The sequence below is a fragment of the Ascaphus truei genome, chromosome 17, assembly GCF_040206685.1.
Source record: "Ascaphus truei isolate aAscTru1 chromosome 17, aAscTru1.hap1, whole genome shotgun sequence".
Taxonomy (NCBI): Eukaryota; Metazoa; Chordata; class Amphibia; order Anura; family Ascaphidae; genus Ascaphus; species Ascaphus truei.
Window position 1 is genome coordinate 44138849 of NC_134499.1, and position 21107 is coordinate 44159955.

The 21107-nt window shown below is 41.9% G+C and overlaps 1 protein-coding gene across 4 annotated transcripts in view; it reads left to right on the forward strand.

The window, feature by feature from the left end:
- Window positions 1–15921, forward strand: part of NEK4 (NIMA related kinase 4) — a 56085-nt gene extending 40164 nt beyond the window's left edge. For 3 of the 4 annotated variants that reach the window (XM_075574997.1, XM_075574995.1, XM_075574996.1), the window contains 6 exons: window positions 831–900; window positions 6239–6348; window positions 8673–8764; window positions 10074–10276; window positions 13074–13207; window positions 14335–15921. In XM_075574997.1, the coding sequence (XP_075431112.1) occupies window positions 831–900; window positions 6239–6348; window positions 8673–8764; window positions 10074–10276; window positions 13074–13207; window positions 14335–14427 (702 nt within the window). In that variant the 3' untranslated portion in view covers window positions 14428–15921. Of the gene's footprint in view, window positions 1–830; window positions 901–6238; window positions 6349–8254; window positions 8640–8672; window positions 8765–10073; window positions 10277–13073; window positions 13208–14334 lie in introns of those variants that run through there. The other variant, XM_075574999.1, reaches the window with a different exon arrangement.
- Window positions 15922–21107: the final 5186 nt, after the last annotated feature.

Here is a 21107-nt window from a genome sequence, read left to right on the forward strand (position 1 = left end):
TGCGTTACATCTGTATTTTTCCAACCAGCTGCACAGTATAAAAACCAAGCATTTCACTACTACATCTTTGTGTGTTTCACTAAACTTATTGTCAACAGACGGGGGAAAGGCTTTTGTAATCACCAAGAACAAAAGTAAGGTAGAAGTATAATGCATTTACTAACATGTTATCTCCTCTACCATTGTTTTCAGTAGCACTACAGTTAAGTAACAAGTTAATGTCACGCATCAGCGGGTGCACTAACCTCTGCTGCTTCTGTACTGATGAGACCACTTCCAGCTCAGCTTATGTAATATGGCCCCTTATACCCCATTCACGTGAATGGCTTGGAAAGGTGATGTATAGAGTTAGGCTTCGTCCATAGACACTGCAGCCGTGCGGAGGCGCGCGGAGGCTGAGGGAAAGCGGGTGCGGTTTCCCTGGCGCACCATCCGGAGGCATGTCCATGGGCGGGCCAGTGACGTCACGGAGATAAGGGCGAACCGCTCACGTGACCGCCCTATCGCACGAGAAATCAGTTTTAACTGATTTCTCGCGCATCGCGCACCCCCTCCCTCGCGCCCGCCATATAGACGCAATCACTGCCTTTAGGCAGTCTGATCGCTCAGCGAGTGGGCGCGTCTGTGTGGGCTTCCTATCTATGGACGCAGCCTAACACTTAGTAAATCAGTATGAAGGAAATTAAATAACGTTATGGCCCAGTCACTTAAACGGGGATTCCATGTATCTTCCAGCATGGAAGGTGGTTACAGAGTAGCAGCTGTTCGTTAAGATGGCCCAATGCCCATTTATGCTACAAACTTTGTGTTTGTTTGTTTACTTTCCAAAGGATCATCGGCCTCTCTCAGCGAGAGAAAGAAGGCGACTGAAACAATCCCAAGAAGAAATATTTGCTTTTGGTAAAGGTTTTTGTTGTTGTTGTTGTTGTTTTGCAGTTTTATTAGACTGTTTGATCTATGGCTAGCAAATGTGTGCAATGTACCGAGTGCTGTACGTCGAATTCGCAGGCGTCTTTACCCAGAAGAAATTTTGGGGAGAGGGAGAATTTCAAAAGCAGTGACATTACCACTAAATACAGGCGGATTTTTGGGCGAAAGTTGGAATGTGCTGCAAAAATAAACAGTTATTTTTTTTTGTCATTCGATTGTTGCGAAATTACCAAAGATTGAAAAAACACACCAATTTCTGTTCAATTTAGAAAATAAACTTCTTTAAAAAATTGAAGAAAAAAAGTTACAAATGTTAATTATGAAAAAGTTTAAAAAATAGGTTTCCTTGCGAAATTGGAAACATTTTCAGTTACAAAGTTCAATCAATCGTTTCAAGACACAATTTGGTTCTGGTTGTGCAATTTTGTTCAATATGCAAATTAATCCAAATTGCAAAATTAGTTATTAATATTTGGGTGCGATATTGAAACTGCACATTAAGTCGCGGAAAGTGGACAGAGACCGCACATTCAGTAACGGACAGAGGACAGAGACCGCACATTCAGTGACGGAAAGAGGACAGAGACCGCACATTCAGTAACGGACAGAGGACAGAGACCGCACATTCAGTAACGGACAGAGGACAGAGACCGCACATTCAGTAACGGACAGAGGACAGAGACCGCACATTCAGTGACGGAAAGAGGACAGAGACCGCACATTCAGTGACGGAAAGAGGACAGAGACCGCACATTCAGTGACGGACAGAGACTGATCATTAAGTGACGGACAGAGGACAGAGACCGCACATTAAGTCGCGGAAAGTGGACAGAGACCGCACATTAAGTGACGGACAGAGACTGATCATTAAGTGACGGACAGAGGACAGAGACCTCACATCAAGTGACGGACAGAGACCGCACATTAAGTGATGGACAGAGGACAGAGACCGCACATTCAGTGACGGACAGAGGACAGAGACTGCACATCAAGTGACGGACAGAGGACAGAGACCTCACATCAAGTGACGGACAGAGACTGCACATTAAGTGACGGACAGAGGACAGAGACCGCACATTCAGTGACGGACAGAGGACAGAGACCGCATATCAAGTGACGGACAGAGGACAGAGACCGCACATTAAGTGACGAACAGAGACCGCACATTCAGTGACGGACAGAGGACAGAGACCGCACATTAAGTGACGGACAGAGGACAGAGACCTCACATCAAGTGACGGACAGAGACCTCACATCAAGTGACGGACAGAGACCGCACATCAAGTGACGGACAGAGGACAGAGACCTCACATCAAGTGACGGACAGAGACCGCACATTAAGTGACGGACAGAGGACAGAGACCGCACATTAAGTGACGGACAGAGGACAGAGACCGCACATTAAGTGACGGACAGAGGACAGAGACAGCACATTAAGTGACGGACAGAGGACAGAGACCGCACATTAAGTGACGGACAGAGGACAGAGACCGCACATTAAGTGACGGACAGAGACCGCACATTAAGTGACGGACAGAGACCGCACATTAAGTGACGGACAGAGACCGCACATCAAGTGACGGACAGAGACCGCACATTAAGTGACGGACAGAGACCGCACATTCAGTGACGGACAGAGACCGCACATTCAGTGACGGACAGAGACCGCACATTAAGTGACGGACAGAGACCGCACATTAAGTGACGGACAGAGACCGCACATTAAGTGACGGACAGAGGACAGAGACTGCACATTAAGTGACGGACAGAGGACAGAGACCGCACATTAAGTGACGGACAGAGACCGCACAGTAAGTGACGGACAGAGACCGCGCATTAAGTGACGGACAGAGACCGCACATTAAGTGACGGACAGAGACCGCGCATTAAGTGACGGACAGAGACCGCGCATTAAGTGACGGACAGAGACCGCACATTAAGTGACGGACAGAGACCTCACATTAAGTGACGGACAGAGACCGCACATTAAGTGACGGACAGAGACCGCGCATTAAGTGAGGGTAGAGACCGCACATTAAGTGAGGGCAGAGGGTGCTGTAGACAGACTAAGTATTGCGCGGGTATTCCCTCGGACTCTCTCCAGCAGGTCCTTCTGGAGTTGAAACAGTTCATCCTTTTTTTCCTATTAATGGGTACAGCAGGGTAGCATTTATCTAAATTAAAGTACAATTTTGTGGGGGGGAAAATATTTTTTAAAGCAGCAAAACATTTGAAATCTTAAAAAAAAAATATATATTTTTTTTTTTTAAGATTTCATATGTTTTGCTGCTTTAAAAAATATTTTTTCCCCCACTAAAATGTACTTTAATTTATATGTATGTATGTATGTATGTGTGTATGTATGTATGTATGTGTGTATGTGTGTAGAGGTATCAGAACCGTGTTAGCCGAGCTTAATAATCAAAAATGAATAGACGATGCCGTTCTGTGGCTAATGAAATGCTTTTATTCTTGCGAGCTTTCGAGATAGGAGACAGATAAGAGAACCCCCGCAGCTGTCTGGATGTGTAGGTGCCCCCCTTGTACTGCCTTGAGGAAGCGGCTACGCGAAACGCGCGCGTCGGCAGATGGGTGCACGCGCAGGACTCACTTGCCTACCTGCGAGTCAGCTGGCGGCAGTGTTCGCCAGCAACTGCAGCGCGCTATTTTTCATTGGAGCCTCCCTGTGATGGGACGATCTGAGGGAGCTCAGTTCACCAGGCACTGTTCATCCTACTGTCACACAGTAGCAGTAAGCTGTTTATTACCTATACAGCGTTACCATGTACAGTATGTACATCCTCTATCTCTCACCTATACAGCGTTACCATGTACAGTATGTACATCCTCTATCTCTCACCTATACAGCGTTACGATGTACAGTATGTACATCCTCTATCTCTCACCTATACAGCGTTACCATGTACAGTATGTACATCCTCTATCTCTCACCTATACAGCGTTACCATGTACAGTATGTACATCCTCTATCTCTCACCTATACAGCGTTACCATGTACAGTATGTACATCCTCTATCTCTCACCTATACAGCGTTACCATGTACAGTATGTACATCCTCTATCTCTCACCTATACAGCGTTACGATATACAGTATGTACATCCTCTATCTCTCACCTATACAGCGTTACCATGTACAGTATGTACATCCTCTATCTCTCACCTATACAGCGTTACCATGTACAGTATGTACATCCTCTATCTCTCACCTAGTACTGATCCTTTAGAGACCAACTCTGACAACAGAGCTGGTGTTGGATCAGTACTGTTTATCGCTACACGGGTATCCATATTAGGTTGGACAATACGTTGATATACTTCAGCAACCTATTACTTACCTGAGGGACCCTGAACAGACTTCACACAGAGCCTACTAAGTGTGTTTGTTTAGTATGTTATGTCCACATAGTGGATTGGGACCAATTGTTGAGCTCCCTCATACTCGGCTTCACTGAATCTGGGGTTTAACATATAACCAGTGGAACTGAGCTGACCATTTTTAGACCCTATATTTTAGGTAATTTGTACCCACAGCATCCTCTAGCTACAACTGAGTGTCACTTTATTAAGTGGCCAGGATCCATTTCATTTAGCCTGGTACTTTGCCCCATTGTTTTTTGGCAGTCCCAGCTAGGGTCCATCTGATCATGTTAGTGTGCTGTACACCTTTACATTAGGGTCTATATATACTAGCACACACCGCTACAGTAGTGTTTATTCACGGTGTCCTGGGGACTTTGGACAGTGGTCTACCATACCCACTCGTTCATACTGCAGCACACATTATAGTGGTTAATTGCAGTTTACCTTCTAATTGATCCAGAACACCTATTTAGTGTTCATACCCATAGGATCCAAGCGTTTAATTATCGTTATAATACCCATTATTTTAATTTGTTGTAATAAAGTGTATGTTTTAATGTGCTCATCATATCACCCTTCAGGTGTTTAGAGTGCCCGAACTAGGTCTCTTTTCTCGGTTCGCTACGAGCTTTCGAGATACACTTATCTCTTCTTCCGGCGATGTTACAATGAATGAAGCTAAAAAAGGGGGTTTAAACTTAAAAATAGTGCATACTGGAATGTGATCTGTGATGGAAGCAATCCCCCGTGCAGTTTTATGGCTAGAGGTGATAAAATGTCCCAGAATGTCAGGTGTGTGTGTGTGTGTGTGTGTGTGTGTGTGTGTGTGTGTGTGTGTGTGTGTGTGTGTGTGTGTGTGTGTGTGTGTGTGTGTGTGTGTGTGTGTGTGTGTGTATAGGTAAAGAGCCCACAGTGCACATAGCACTTTACAAAATGTGTGTGTTTAGTGGGAGTGTATATCAATGTTGTGGGTAGGTGTGGAAGTGTAAGAGGCCGTGGCATAACCCAATAGTGTGTGGAAACGATGTGGTCCCTATTGGTATATAGGGATGGAATTACATAGAGTATATGTGTAACGGACAGCCGTGTATGTATGTATTTATGTATGTATATATCTCACGGAAATAGCCGTGTTAGTGCAGTTGCGATAGTGCAGAATAAATGAGTTCTTCAGTATTAGGTGATACCTTTTTTATTTGGACTAACAATTTATGTCATAGGACAAGCTTTCGAGAGTTCTCCTCTTTTCTTCAGGTCTGCAATACTGATATACAAAAGATATTTTTTTTTCTACACTGCTTTAGCCATAGATTCCTTTGTATATCAGTATTGCAGACCTTAATATAAGGCTACTTTGTAGCTGCTCAGTTACACAGACTGAAAGATTAATTGTAACTGATTGGCGGCCATTATGTTGGGCACACAATCTCAGGATTTTTACAGATTTATAACAGGAGCAACCAAATGATTGCCAGCTTATGCAACAATGTATAAATATACATTGTTGCATGCTTTACATATTAAAATAAGAAAAAGGGGGAATGTAGTATTGCTGCTTTAATAGTTCTCTTACGTTAGATCACATATGTTCTCTGGAATCAACTTTGAGTATGTATGCTGGTTTCACAGACTCATACACAGTAACCTGCTACACTAGCAGTGATGCACACAGCCCAAGTATCGCACATACCAAGCTCCCATGTACGTCCGCATAGAACTGCTTGTTGAGCGTACAGTTAGGAAAGTACAAAGCACTTAATCTCATACAATGTTGAACAAAATGATGAGTGGATGATATTACATTAATATTTTGTAATATATGGACTGCAGTTAGGCAGAAATGTTTAAGACACCATTACATATTTATTAATATTTTGGGCTAATAAGTATAATATGTTTGCTGTTTTTCTGTTTGTGTTTTATTAGCACCAGCAGTCAGAAGGTGCTCTGGCAACATTTTTGAAGCGGCACAAACTCGAGGAGAAAATCCGCCAAATCCTATACTTCGTTTATCGCCAGGCCTTGTTATAAATGAGGTAAATACCAATTTAAGAGGGAACAGTTGCAAGTGGAATAGAACAACATGATACTGTACATGTATTGGACACTCCTGCGGATCAGAATAGCAGGAGCATTTTCTAATCATTGGTTAAAGTTTAACATGGTGAGTTGAGGCTTGGGAGGGATTTGAATTCCGGAGTGCAGAGTAATGGTCGTGTGGCCGGGTCAGGGTAGGAGAACGTAGAATCATCGTTATCCGTAGCCGTGGTCAAGGAGGAGAGAAGGTGGAAGTCCAGAAGCGAGCCGAGGTCAAGGGGTCAGAGAAGGCAGAAGTCCAGGTAAAAGCTGTGGTCAAAACGGGAAGCAAGACAAGGCAGTAGGTTGCTTGAGGCAATCACACGATGCACAAACCTAAGTTTATGCTCAGCCAGTTTGTAGGAGGGCTGGCTGAGCATTTGAAGGGCAGGCAGCCAATGGAAAGGCAGCACACAGGTGCAAGGTAACGAATGCAGAACAGCCCACAGCTGCAGGGTAACGAGTAGTTAAACATATGCTGTTTGCTGATAGGCCGGGGCAAAATGCACTACAGGTGTGGAGCAGCTGATGAGTGTTAACCCCTTGATTACCTGAGTCCGCGAGGCGTCTGCGTGTAGGTAGCATGCGACGTGCGTCGTCCATGTCGTCACGGGACGCGTCACAGGGGCAGAGCCTGGGAACGGTCCTTGGTGTGTTTTCTTTCCAAGTGGTGCGGCGCCTGCGCCTAGGTTGTAGCTGACGCGCGTGACGTCGCGAGATGCCTCACGGAGGCGGGGCCTGAGCCCGATCCTGACAGAAACCCCTCCCTTCCAAGTATCCTTTATTGGCTCTCTGAAGGGTCACTAAGGATAAAGAAATACTTGATTGACAAACACAGCCATATTCAGAGGCCCAAGAAATGCAATTTAATTTCCATAGAAACATAACCCAAATATTTGCTTTTGCATGGTTAGATTGGTTTAAGAAACTATATTTTAATTGTATATTAAATATAAATTGTTTGCAAAAGGTTCTTTTTTTGTTGACGGTGGGATTGTGCCGTTAAAATCTTTTCAGAAAAAAAATCACTCTAAGGGCTCGATTATACCAGATGCCGCTGAGCGGCAGCGCGATCCGGTGACGTCACCCTCATGCTGCCGCCGAGCGGCATCTTCATTATACCAGGGAAACTGAAAAGCGGAGACAGGGAGGCGTGGCGGAGGCGTGGCCGTGAGCAGTTCTCCCTCATTGGCTGGAGCCGCTCAGGTGACACTGCCGTCGCCTCCACAAAACAAATTCTGAAATCGCTCCAGGAGACACCGCCCTGCAGCTCCACGAGGCGCGCACGCGTATTATTCTGTACATACTGGGATATGAGACACCTTGCTACACTGGGAGACACCTTATGGTCCCTTCAAGTGAAAGGGCCACATTGTATTCTTTGGCATCTTATGGAACATGGGCCAGTATGTATATAATACTATTATTATTATTCCATTTTTATACCATTATTTGTACTTGCTAAATGGTTAATACGCTCATCCTTTTTCCCCTTATATTTTTACTTTAAATTAAATGACAAGGTGCATGAGGATAAGCAATGGAAACACAGAATATCAAAGAAGATACAAAAGATTCCTCCTAATTGCACTCTATGTATTAAATATTTATTTTCAGATTTAGAACAAAATTTGTCCTAGCAAGACAAGTGTGCTAATTTAGCCTTCTATTGGCCTATGGATCAGTAAACTCAGTTAAAACAAAACAATAAAGTTTTATGGCATCAAAAAAATAAATGTTGTGACTCAGTGAATTATTTACAGTGTGAATTGTTTAAAATCCTTATAGGGGTGGAGTGGACTGGAGACTATATTTATAATTTACAGACTTGTGATCACATTAATGTGTGTGTCTGTACTTTTTTAGGTCCACTCCGACATCAGCGTAATATTTCGTAAAACAGGTACGTAAAGGATATTTTGGTTCATATTACTATGGGTGAAATATTGAATACATAGAGTGCAATTAGGAGGAATCTTTTGTATCGGCTTTGATATTCTGTGTTTCCATTATTTTTACTTGTATGTTGTTAAAGACATCCTATAATATATAGATTTGGCCATTTCTTGATTATTGATAAACGCTCCACCAAAACAATCACTGCTAAGCCCTAAATAAAATATCAACTTCAATCAGTTAAACAGACACATAACTCCTAGGCAGATATGTGACTGTGTACCTTTTGTTCCTGCATCAGTGTTTGTAATTTTTACTTGTGCGGTAACTTTGTCATTTGTGTGTAGTTTCATGTGACTTATGTTTTCTGTATATTAATTTAATCAAGAAAAAGGATAATTTGCCCCATTGCCTTTCTGAGGACGAGTTGAGCTCCTCCACCAGCTCAACAGACAAGTCTGAAGGTGATTCTAAGGAAGGGTAAGTGATTTCTTTCCGAGACTTTGCTCCTTAGTCACATTGGCTTTATTTTTGTTAATAAATCATGACACGGTGTAATATGTCATGTGTTGTTGTTCATCTGAGGCTGTATTTATCTAATTTTAAGACCTTCTAAGGAACAGATGATTGTTATTATCTCCTGATATGTAAAACCATAGAATTGAAAGAGGGTGTACTTCCTTTTTCTCACAACTGTGTATATATCTATCACTACACGAGGGGCAATCTTCTGCAAAGCATATTAATCACAAGCTCTCCAGGCGCATTATCAGTAATCTGGTTCAGTTTTTGTCCAAATAAACATCAATGTTTTCTTGTTTGAGCAAGTTTGGCCCACTTCTGGAAATACAACTACGAGAAACCCAAAATAAAATAACACACACACACACACACACACACACACACATACCCCTCCCTCCCCCCACCCCCGTGGCTAACAAAATGCTTTTATTTGTGCGAACTTTCGAGATACACTGATCTCTCCTTCCGGCGATGTTACAATGAATGAAGCAAGAGAGGTTTTTACTGAAAAACAGTGCATCCTGGGGCTCGCACGTGAGCTTGGAGAGCTCCGTGCACTCCGCCAACAAAAAGCACAATAAACCCTGATCGCGATCCCGACCGGCTACGTGAGACACCGTGCCGGCCGGGGGAAACCCCGGTGATGACGTCACAGAAGACTTGCCCTGAGGAAGCCGTACATTTTATTTGGCGAAACACGTAGAGCGAGACCGCCCAGAGGAGGAGAAACCAGGAGTGGAGTACACACCACGAGAGCCTAACCGGAAGTGACGCAGTATCTGAGGGGCCGCGACGTAGCTGATCCCTGGCTGGTGATCTGGAGACAACAAGCTGCATGCAGAGCCCCCATTAGTCACAGTGGATACCAAACGGAGGCAGTGTGGTGAGCCCCGACACCGGTTGGTCTATCCTGCTTTTCACATTTGAGAGATACATGCTGTTTTTATATTGTTTTATTATAAGTACGCATTTTTGAAGTGCTATAAAATTTATACTTTTTACTCTACTGATTTGCACTATGGATGCATTTCTTTTCTTTGCCAGAGAAACACGTCTACCATGTTTTACTGTTGTTGCCCTTAAACCACTGACATCTTGTGAGTAGGCTGCACAGAAGAGCCAAGATAACACAGAAATGTATTCACTTATTATTACTGTCTACACTTAGATTGTTGTTTTTCTCTCTACATGCTCCCCCTGGATTTTGTGAAGCAATTTATACAGTAAGTTGCACATTTGCTTTACAGTAAAATTGTTGTCTTTTCAGAAAGTGCGACTCAAATGAAATGCATGACTTAGTTCAACTGATGACACAAACGTTACATCTGGAAAAGGACCGAGGTGAAATGCTGATGGCGCCATGTGGTGGTTTAGAATTCAAAGTTCACAGAAAATACAGAGACACCCTCATTTTGCATGGAAAAGCAGCAGAAGAACCAGACGCGTTCTGCTTTAATGACTTCCCCTCAGGTCTGTGCCTGTTTCATGCTTTATATCTTGTGCTGATATGGCTACAATTGCTTGTTCTGTAAGACGATTACCCTGTAACTAATAAGGCAGGAAGTGAATCTAAATGGCTTTCTTAAACTAATATAATTATGCTACAAGCAAATAGTTCACTTATTTTGTTTCTCTGGAAATTAATTACAAATTGCATAGAATAGGTGTTTCTTTACACACAGAGGGTTTCAGGATTTAAGGGGAAGGAAGAGGGTTTGCCTGCGCAAACTCTGGCTAAACACCCAGTGACATCAGACAATGACATCAAAGTTTCACTCACAATGTGTACAAACCAACTTTAAAAAAATATTTGAATATACTGTTGATATCATTTCTGTTATAGATGCGTGAATCACGCAGATGTAACCCCTTAAACATCTCATTGGCCCTTTAAACCTCGCAACACATTAATGTGAAAGGAAAAAAACACTTCCATGTTTAACATTTGTTTTGTATTTTCATATGTATTTAATAGCTTTGTAAATGTAATCCTAAACGTTTAGGTACAAAAATATCAGTATCAAATATCCCAGATATACAATATTCACGGCTTCCATTATAGACACTATACCTTTAATATGTATCTCTATCTATGTCAGTGTCTTGTATAACAAATACTGTACACAGAGCGAGCCTGCTCCTGAGCGCTATACCTTTAATATGTATCTCTATCCCAATATCCTGTATAACACATACACAGAGGGAGCCTGCTCCTGGGCACTATACCTTTAATATGTATATCCCAATATCTTGTATAACACATACACAGAGGGAGCCTGCTCCTGGGCGCTATACCTTTAATATGTATCTCTATCCCAATATCTTGTATAACACATACACAGAGAGAGCCTGCTCCTGGGCGCTATACCTTTAATATGTATCTCTATCCCAATATCCTGTATAACGCATACACAGAGAGAGCCTGCTCCTGGGCGCTATACCTTTAATATGTATCTCTATCCCAATATCTTGTATAACACATACACAGAGCGAGCCTGCTCCTGGGCGCTATACCTTTAATATGTATCTCTATCCCAATATCCTGTATAACACATACACAGAGCGAGCCTGCTCCTGGGCGCTATACCTTTAATATGTATCTCTATCCCAATATCGTGTATAACACATACACAGAGCGAGCCTGCTCCTGGGCGCTATACCTTTAATATGTATCTCTATCCCAATATCTTGTATAACACATACACAGAGGGAGCCTGCTCCTGGGCGCTATACCTTTAATATGTATCTCTATCCCAATATCCTGTATAACACATACACAGAGCGAGCCTGCTCCTGGGCGCTATACCTTTAATATGTATCTCTATCCCAATATCCTGTATAACACATACACAGAGGGAGCCTGCTCCTGGGCGCTATACCTTTAATATGTATCTCTATCCCAATATCTTGTATAACACATACACAGAGGGAGCCTGCTCCTGGGCGCTATACCTTTAATATGTATCTCTATCCCAATATCTTGTATAACACATACACAGAGAGAGCCTGCTCCTGGGCGCTATACCTTTAATATGTATCTCTATCCCAATACCTTGTATAACACATACACAGAGCGAGCCTGCTCCTGGGCGCTATACCTTTAATTTGTATCTCTATCCCAATATCTTGTATAACACATACACAGAGCGAGCCTGCTCCTGGGCGCTATACCTTTAATATGTATCTCTATCCCAATATCCTGTATAACACATACACAGAGGGAGCCTGCTCCTGGGCGCTATACCTTTAATATTTATCTCTATCCCAATACCTTGTATAACACATACACAGAGAGAGCCTGCTCCTGGGCGCTATACCCAGGAGGGTCAGGAAAGTGTGTTGGTTTCTTAGCCATCTTTTCTCCCCGTGGAAACTCATGAAAGGTACAACGCCATATTTAGCAGCCATGCTATTCCATACAATACCTTTCAGTCACAATTAGTGTCCCTTCATGGTTCATTAAGGTGAATAGGCTGCAATGAGTCTTCCAGCATGGAAAGGTGTATTATGGAGTAATACTGCGTGGTAAATATAGCTTTTTATGACCCTATTACTTAAATGGGTTTATAAAGTGTCTTTCCAGCATAGAATATATCTTATAGAGTATCTCGTCTTAGTAAATATGACCCAAAGTCCCCTTTACTCTTAGAAATATATATGTACTTTTCCTTCATTTTGTTTGAATGACACCCCACCACATTCCTTCCATGCTCTAAACGTCCTTAGACCTTTTTTTAGGAGGAGCAAGTTCCTTTGGCAATTCCTAACAAAAGGTACTGGCGTCCCAGGCCCAGTGAGTCAGGGGGGCCCAGTGAGTCAGGGGGGCCCAGTGAGTCAGGGGGGCCCAGTGAGTCAGGGGGGCCCACCCCCCCTGCGCGGCCGGCCAGTACATTTAAAAAAAAAAAAGCTGCACCCGCGCCGGGTCTCCCTGTTGGCAGCGCCGGAAGTCAGCTGGGCTAAGCTTCCGGCGTGAGTGGGTGGCCCGGCGCGCGCGGGAGCAGCACGTGAGACAGGTGCCTGCAGCGGGGCCACCGGGCCGTCCCGCCACCGGGCCGTCCCGCCACCATGTATTTGTATTGTTATTCACAACCATGTGTATTGAAAACACTCCCGTGTCTCGGATACAACAAGTATCGTCTTCCCCCCTAGCTAATCTGTACTAGTGTTGGTATGTTATTTGTTTTGTTAAAGATAAACATAATGTTATATTGTTTCCTTTTATTAATGGGAACATCCTTCCAATTAAGGGTCTCCTTTTTTTCATCAGATAATTTGACAGTCCCAGAAAAGTTCAGACGAATGATTGAAGCATTAAGGGCTGATGTTGTGCAAGGACTGGGAGTGAAACTTCTTCATAAAGTGTATGATATCATAGAAGAAGACGATGACATGAAGAGAGAGGCAAGTGTACTTATTACGGTGGGAATAATTAAGAACGTGACATATACAGTGGAAGTCATAGCAATGTCCTTAAATAGATCGGGGACAGAGCTCTGCAATGAGCTTAGTCTTTCAGGTCAGCACACCTACAAATTAGTACATTCATTATATATCAATTATATGTGAAGAGATTCACAATAAGTCAAATGAAAATGTACCTTGCTTTACTGACCTATTTTCATATTATAGAGAATAAAGGATGACTTTTTATACAAATGTAACCAAGCTTATTGTTTCCAGCACTGGGGTAAGCTGTGCCCCCGGATCCAGAGGATTAACCCAGTGTGGGGTCCGATCCAGGAATCATGGACCTCCCTGCTGAGCGACCTCGGCAGACAATGTCGGCCGTTGCTCCCGAGACATTACGTTTTGCTACATCTGTATTTATGAGTAAAGGGAAATCTTCCCAAAGAACATAGTATTCGATATAAATGAAGGCAGGAGGGAAGAATTGGAAAAAGTTCTCTAGAGGAGGAATGAAGGGTTGAGCTGAAGGAGAGGTGTGTGTTGGTTGAAATTGGGTCTGTGCGTATAGTAAGTGGTAACAAGATACATTGTGTAGTGCATAATATGGTATTATGCTTATAAGGTAAGAATAGAAATGTTTGCTTGACAGTTGAATTAATCAATAGGCTGAATGAAGGATTTCCATAAATAACAATTTTACCCATATAAATATAATATAAAACCAGTATTTGAGTTGACAAACAAATATGTTATCTATATTCAATTACAAGTATAAAATAACATTAGTTGTTTTAGTATTGATTTACCACTTTGTTGACAAAAACAAAAAATAAAAAACAAAGTACAAGTCGGTATAAAACATTCCCTGCAGGGAACATCGGGTAAAATCCAAGAGCGAGAATGTGGGACAATGATGTGTGTTATATTGTTTATATAAAGTGTGCTTACAATTTTTGCAATTTCTAGTATTTAGTTGGACTTGACCCCCATGCATTTCTCTGGCAGCATTACGTGAGCGCACTGATACCGTTACGGAGAATGCCTCGTGTTAGCAGAACAGAAGCATACATTATATCATTTCTGCTTACTGTTACCTCGTCTTTTTTTGTCATTTCTTCTAGCTGCATTTGCGAACGCACCTGGGAGATAAATACACTAATTACAGCCTGAAAGTTCGCCAACTCAAATTCTTTGAAGAAAATGCAAAGTTTTAGATGAGTGATTGATTGATTTTATCCTTTTCTGTTGTCTGATCACAACAGCAGTTTTCTAGAAGATTGGTTATTTCTTCACATTTTGTATATATTTTTTTAACATACCTCAAAAGGTTCCACAAAAAGACTTTTATATAATGTCCAATTCTCTTTTGCTCGGGGGGGGGGGGGAGGGGGGGATTTCTAATGCAATGCATTATCTCAAGGTTTAAATTGACATTTAAACGTTTTCAATTGTTTTTTGTATATAAATATTTTTTATAAATCTTAGATTTGTTCTTTCTTCAATCACATATGGTAAATACTCTTATTTGTTCTGGTCATGGTTTTATTGAGCAAGGAGGTTATAAACAAAACATTTTTTTTTTCTTCGTGAAGCTGTAATGCTATGCAGATGTCTCATGGTTGTATCTGGCTTATTGAAGATGTGTACTCGTGTTTCCCTGTCTCACAGCACAGTGTAAGATACTGCTATACGTTGCAAACATGCCGGCAGATTTTGGTTATATATGACTACCAGACAGAATGGGCTTTTTTTTCTCAAAGCAGAACTTGTATATTATTAGGACCTTGTGTTAAAGTTGCAATTTGTGCTGTGCAATAATGTATTTATTTTCTTACCTGAGCCAGGGGGATTAACCAGTGCTGAGATACTTACCGGTGAGTGTGCCAGCATTTATTCCTCACTTTCACATGGCCGTGGGAAGTCGTTGCAGCTTTCTATTGGCCCGCGGCACATAGAAGTATTAAACCAGCATTTTGTTTCCCCTGGAGAGGACTGGACACTAGTCTCTTCCCCGGAAAGTATCTGGGCGCCGTGGGTCCCCGGAGCTGGACTTTATCCCTAGAGAACCCCTGCTTTCCACAGCTGAAAAAATAAAAATTGCTGGCAAAAAAAGAGCAGGAGGAACGGCTGCAGGAATGCAGCCAACAATTATACTAAATAAATAGCTTCTTTATAAGAGGCAATAATTCTAATTTTCTCTCTCAATGCTGCCTTCTTTAGGATGCATATTGTCAACTCCTCCCCTCCTTTATAAAATGAAGTGATCATAATGTTGGTAACATTAACAAGACTATAACATAACTCACTGTCATTGGTGCACTTGAGCCAATCCCATTTTTTTAACCCTTCTCTCAAAAATATGGCTATGAATTCCAGAATCTTTTGAGCAAAATCCGAATAAAAGAGCAATTTAGAGCGAAAACGTTGAGCCCGCAGGCTTATTTATAATGAGAAATGTATTCCATTTGTAAAATAAACTACTGAAATGTCATGAGAAATTAAATGAAACGTTTTCTATTTTATGTAAATTTCAATGTATTTTTAATGCATCACTTGAAATTAAATCTGTTATAGAAACATGTTAATTGGTTAATTCAACCAATAAGGAGGGGAAATATTTTTGTATTTCCTAGAATAAAAATATATTTGCTGTAAAGGGTACTGTGTTTTCATGTTCAGACAGCATTAAAGATTAACACGCTTACAAATTAATGACTCAATTTCTTCTTTAATTAGTGAACATCTGTCTTAATTTTTTTTTTTAATTCTTAATGTAATTTATATTGAAATAGGAATACATATATTTCTTAAAATTTTGTAATGTGTACACACACACACACACACACACACACACACACACACACACACACACACACACACACACACACACACCATCCCCCCCACCCCCCTACATTCACACACACTGTGATACCATCACTGTCCTCTAGGTGCTGGAATGGGGCAGCTATGGGACTTTCCAACACACGGAGAGTTAATCTCCCTAGAGAAGCCAGCAACAGCTGCTGGCTAATTGAGCAGGCTGAACTCCTGATTGCTCATGGAGTTTTAAAAAGTCAGGAAGTGACTATACACAATGAGAGAGACTGACTGCTGTTCCCAGAGAAGGGGGACAGAGAAGAGTTCTCCTCAGCAATGGAAGCCAACATAGACCCCTAGGCCCACTGGACGGTGGTTGCGGAGCCTGCTGGGACTGCCTGGGTTGTTAATCCCAGGAAGAAGGAAGGACAAGAGACCGTGCTGAAGCGGGGATGTCCTGTCCTTAACATTGGACTTACAGAGGAGAGATTCTCTGAGCTCTTTTGGGACTGAGCTCCCCTAGGAAGGAAGGACGTAAGACCACCCTGAATTGGGGACATCTTCTCCAAACCCTTGAGTAAAAGATAAGCGAAACACTTTATTGCTGTGTTCAGAGACTATATGTTCAGCTATAATATATAATAGTACCTGTTTGGGGAAGTAACCAGCTTAGCTGTCCATGCAGGTAGTAAGGGTTGAAGCTGAATGTGTAGTTAGTCTCCTGTAAATAAAGCCTATATATAGAGATACTACATTTCCTGCCTTAATCTGGGACATAAGATCCTACGCTGTGACGGTGACACACACACCTCCCCCCCCCCTCTCCATTCATAATCCAATAATTAAGGCTTGGTTACCCGCCCAATAAACAACGGAATGTCCCAAGATCCAGCTAACTTTCTTTCTGATACCTACAAGAAATAAAGGAATATAATAATTATATTGTAACAAATCAGGCCTGATTATAGCTTTTAAAACAATTTGAGTGCCATCTCCCAATCCCTTCATTACCTGTTCCCCAAAACGCAATCTTGCTGCTTTGGTCGCGGCCCCTCATCCTAACAGAGTGCGAACCATAAACATAAGCCGTAAACCCCAACCTTAATAAACATGACTTGAAAATGTTCATAAATTTAAATTTTGATAACAGATTTGAATCTTCATGAAGGAAAAGAGAAACAAAACATTTTGGCCCTAAACTTAAATAAAAACTCATGCCGACACAGGACAAATAACGTGATAATTGAAACCAAATAAATGGATAGTGATCTCTACCTAAATGGGCAGTTTTGGATTTACGAATACACACCCAAATTTCATTCTCTAAAAGAAAAACATCTTCAAATCTTAAATTCTTTACCCATCGTCTTATTGTGGGCAACTAATTCATCCTATGATCCCCAAAAAGGCTAAAACAAAGACAGATTTAACTAAAACCACTTCATAGGCTGAAAAACATAACATTTCTAACTTAGAAAACAATTCCATTAATTAAAAAAAAAGAAGAAAGGACCAATTAAGTCCTTGTCCCAAGATGGTAAAGTGAGTCTGCTAATAAATATAAAAGGGGAAAAAAAGATATAACAATGCAACACACGCAGGAGTCCAGAACTCATAACATATCCAATTTCATTTACACATGGAAAATACATGAAATATAATCCCACATTAAAATATAAAAATGTGAATAAATAAAAAAACAAAAGATAAATCCCCACCAACAGGACAATATACAAATGGCAAATATGAGAGTGCAAAAGTGCCAATAAGTAATGACGCGGAAGAGTCCCGGGGTAAGCAGATTTATATAGGTAAGACAAAGTTGGCTATCAGCAAACCCACCACTGCGTTAACATCTTGTATATATCTAAACCACATATCACCAAGTGGAAAGGCAGTAAACAATATTGCACACATTGATCAATAAACAAAAGTCATAACCAATGTAAATACATCCTAAATGGGCAGGAATTAGTAGCAGGAAGTCCTAAATAATCCAAAGGACGAAAAATAAATATCCATATTTGTAACAGTCCTCTTGTCCAAAAAATATTCATACTAGAATGTCACAAGGGAAAGAAAGATGTGTAGAAAAATATATGTATGTATGTATGACACTTAGTAAAGTTATGGTGGGTAAAAAAAGTGACAAAAACCCTCCACAGCAAAGCATATAGCAAATGGAAATATTACTGTATGCTCATTTGCATGTCTTAGACAGGTCTGCAACCCTGCCTTTCACCATTATCATCTAGCACACAGCACTTCCACTGCAGCAAGGGATTCTGGGAAATGACATGCAAATGAGCACACAGTGCCACCTTTTTCTTCAAAACCATTTAACATGGTCCCCTATAAGCTTAAGCTCGCTGCATTTCACTGCTTTGAGCACAGCCTGGGGTAAGATGCATAGCCAGTAAACCCACCCACAGACAGCTGTTTCGACCTTAATGGGAAGTGCTGGGCGATACTGGTGAAAGGCGGGGTTGCAGACCTGTCTAACACATGCAAATGAGCATACAGTAATATTTCTATATGCTTCACTGTGGATGGTTTTTGTCACTTTTTTACCCACCATAACTTTACTAAGTGTGGTGAAACCTATCCCTGCTTCATTTTGCAAAGCCGGTATAACCAACCCCACACTGCGACACACGGGTCAGTCCTGTACCATTCCCAGCATAGCACATCATTTTATTTTTGTCACGCTGATCACAGAGCCAAAGACACATGGGGAAGAGACCCAGTACCACATGATAGCTGTAATAGTGGATGGAGCCAGAAACGCCGGTTTCATGGTGGTGCCGCGGTTAGAGGTAATAGTGGATGGAGCCAGAAACGCCGGTTTCATGGTGGTGCCGCGGGTACAGAGGTAATAGTGGATGGAGCCAGAAACGCCGGTTTCATGGTGGTGCCGCGGTTACAGAGGTAATAGTGGATGGAGCCAGAAACGCCGGTTTCATGGTGGTGCCGCGGGTACAGAGGTAATAGTGGATGGAGCCAGAAACGCCGGTTTCATGGTGGTGCCGCGGTTAGAGGTAATAGTGGATGGAGCCAGAAACGCCGGTTTCATGGTGGTGCCGCGGTTACAGAGGTAATAGTGGATGGAGCCAGAAACGCCGGTTTCATGGTGGTGCCGCGGGTACAGAGGTAATAGTGGATGGAGCCAGAAACGCCGGTTTCATGGTGGTGCCGCGGTTAGAGGTAATAGTGGATGGAGCCAGAAACGCCGGTTTCATGGTGGTGCCGCGGTTAGAGGTAATAGTGGATGGAGCCAGAAACGCCGGTTTCATGGTGGTGCCGCGGTTACAGAGGTAATAATGGATGGAGCCAGAAACGCCGGTTTCATGGTGGTGCCGCGGTTAGAGGTAATAGTGGATGGAGCCAGAAACGCCGGTTTCATGGTGCTGCCGCGGTTACAGAGGTCCTGCGCTCTTTTCCACAACAATTACACTGATTACTGGTGGAGAGCATGGGCCTCTGTAACAGTCTCTTACCTTCCCCGGCGGCTTCTCTTCCTGCAGGGTCACGTCATTATGGGTCTGCAACATCAAATGGTGTCATGGCAACGCAACTTGATGGCGTAGACCCATGACGACCGGACTGAGATGCCGCACGCAACAAGGTAAAAGACTGCACGTCCCAGCACCAAGCCCTGCAAATATCCCAGTGGGCCCTGAGCCAGATGTCTAGGGACCATTTATGGCACTAGTGGCACTAGTGGGCCTATGTACTTAGCATCACAAACTGTTTTTGTTGTTGTTTTTTTAACACAAAATTGGTGCTTGTCAAACTTAATTTCCATTACGCTTGTGTGCCTATATACTAGCCTTACATTTCTCCATGTGTTCTAAAAATCACTGTGCTTGGGGTATATATGTGAATCATATGTACTAAAATAGAATAACTTTATTTATATAACTTTTCTCCCATTTGGACTCAAAGCGCTTCACCCATTTAAAGCTAACAGTTACTTAAAATGTTTGACGCTATAAAAGAAAAAACAGAAGAAAAAAAAATATAGGATGGCTAGGCTACAGAATGTACTGAATGCAGGATAGGTTGTGGATCACTCATCAAATGCATTCGCAAAGGTGTAAGTCAAGCCCGTTAAAGATTTCCAGAGAAGGGGCTTCTCAGACCACACAAGTCAGAGAATTCCAGAGAGTAAGAGCAGCATGGCTAAAATCTCAGACTCCAAAAGAAGTCAGAGAGGGTCTGGGATCAGTTGGGTGTCCATGGCCATTGGATGGAAGTGTAAGGAACCAGAAGAAATATTTCTGTGCGCCAAAAAAACGGGAAGTGTCAATATCATCCCATAGTTCAACTTGGCATACTCCCTAAAAAGACTAGTGTTCGCACAGAATTAAGTTGCCATGTATAAAAACAAACTTGACGCAGCAGGGATGTTTCATTATGTAGATTAACAAATTGTATTATTTTCACAGTATGGTTATTATGAATCATTTTTACACCATTATATTTCTATTACAAATACTAGTTATAAACAAATACTCAATTCTGTTTTAATTTCAATTGTATTAAAAAGGTATTGAACATGGATGCATCAAAATGTCAAATAAATTGTGTAACATTTGTAAGGTTGTATTACATATTAGCATTCAAATTGTAAACAAGTTTGCAAACATGCTACAGGACCCCATGTTTTGCCAATCGCGCTAAATTATTTTAACTTTGTAAGAACGTGACCTAAAACAAGGGAGATATTTTCCTTCTGCTTGGTCTTCCGAGAGGAGGCGAGGTAGGATAAGAGAAGAGTGGAGCAGGCATTGGATAGATTTTTTTCTGCGGTCTTTATTAGTTTCCAAATAATCCAAAGTTTGTTTTAAGGAGTATTACATTCAAGAAAGCTATTTAAAACCAGAGACGAACATGAAACACAGACAGAGCTCAATGCACATCCAGCGAAACTTTATACACGGTACAGTGCTTAAATATACATGTATTGATATCTATTAAATAAAATGGTCTTTTAGTTTAACATTTTGCCAAAATGTAGCAAGCTGGAATCTTTAATGACATGCAGGGTCTCCTACCTTAGAAACCTGTATCCCAT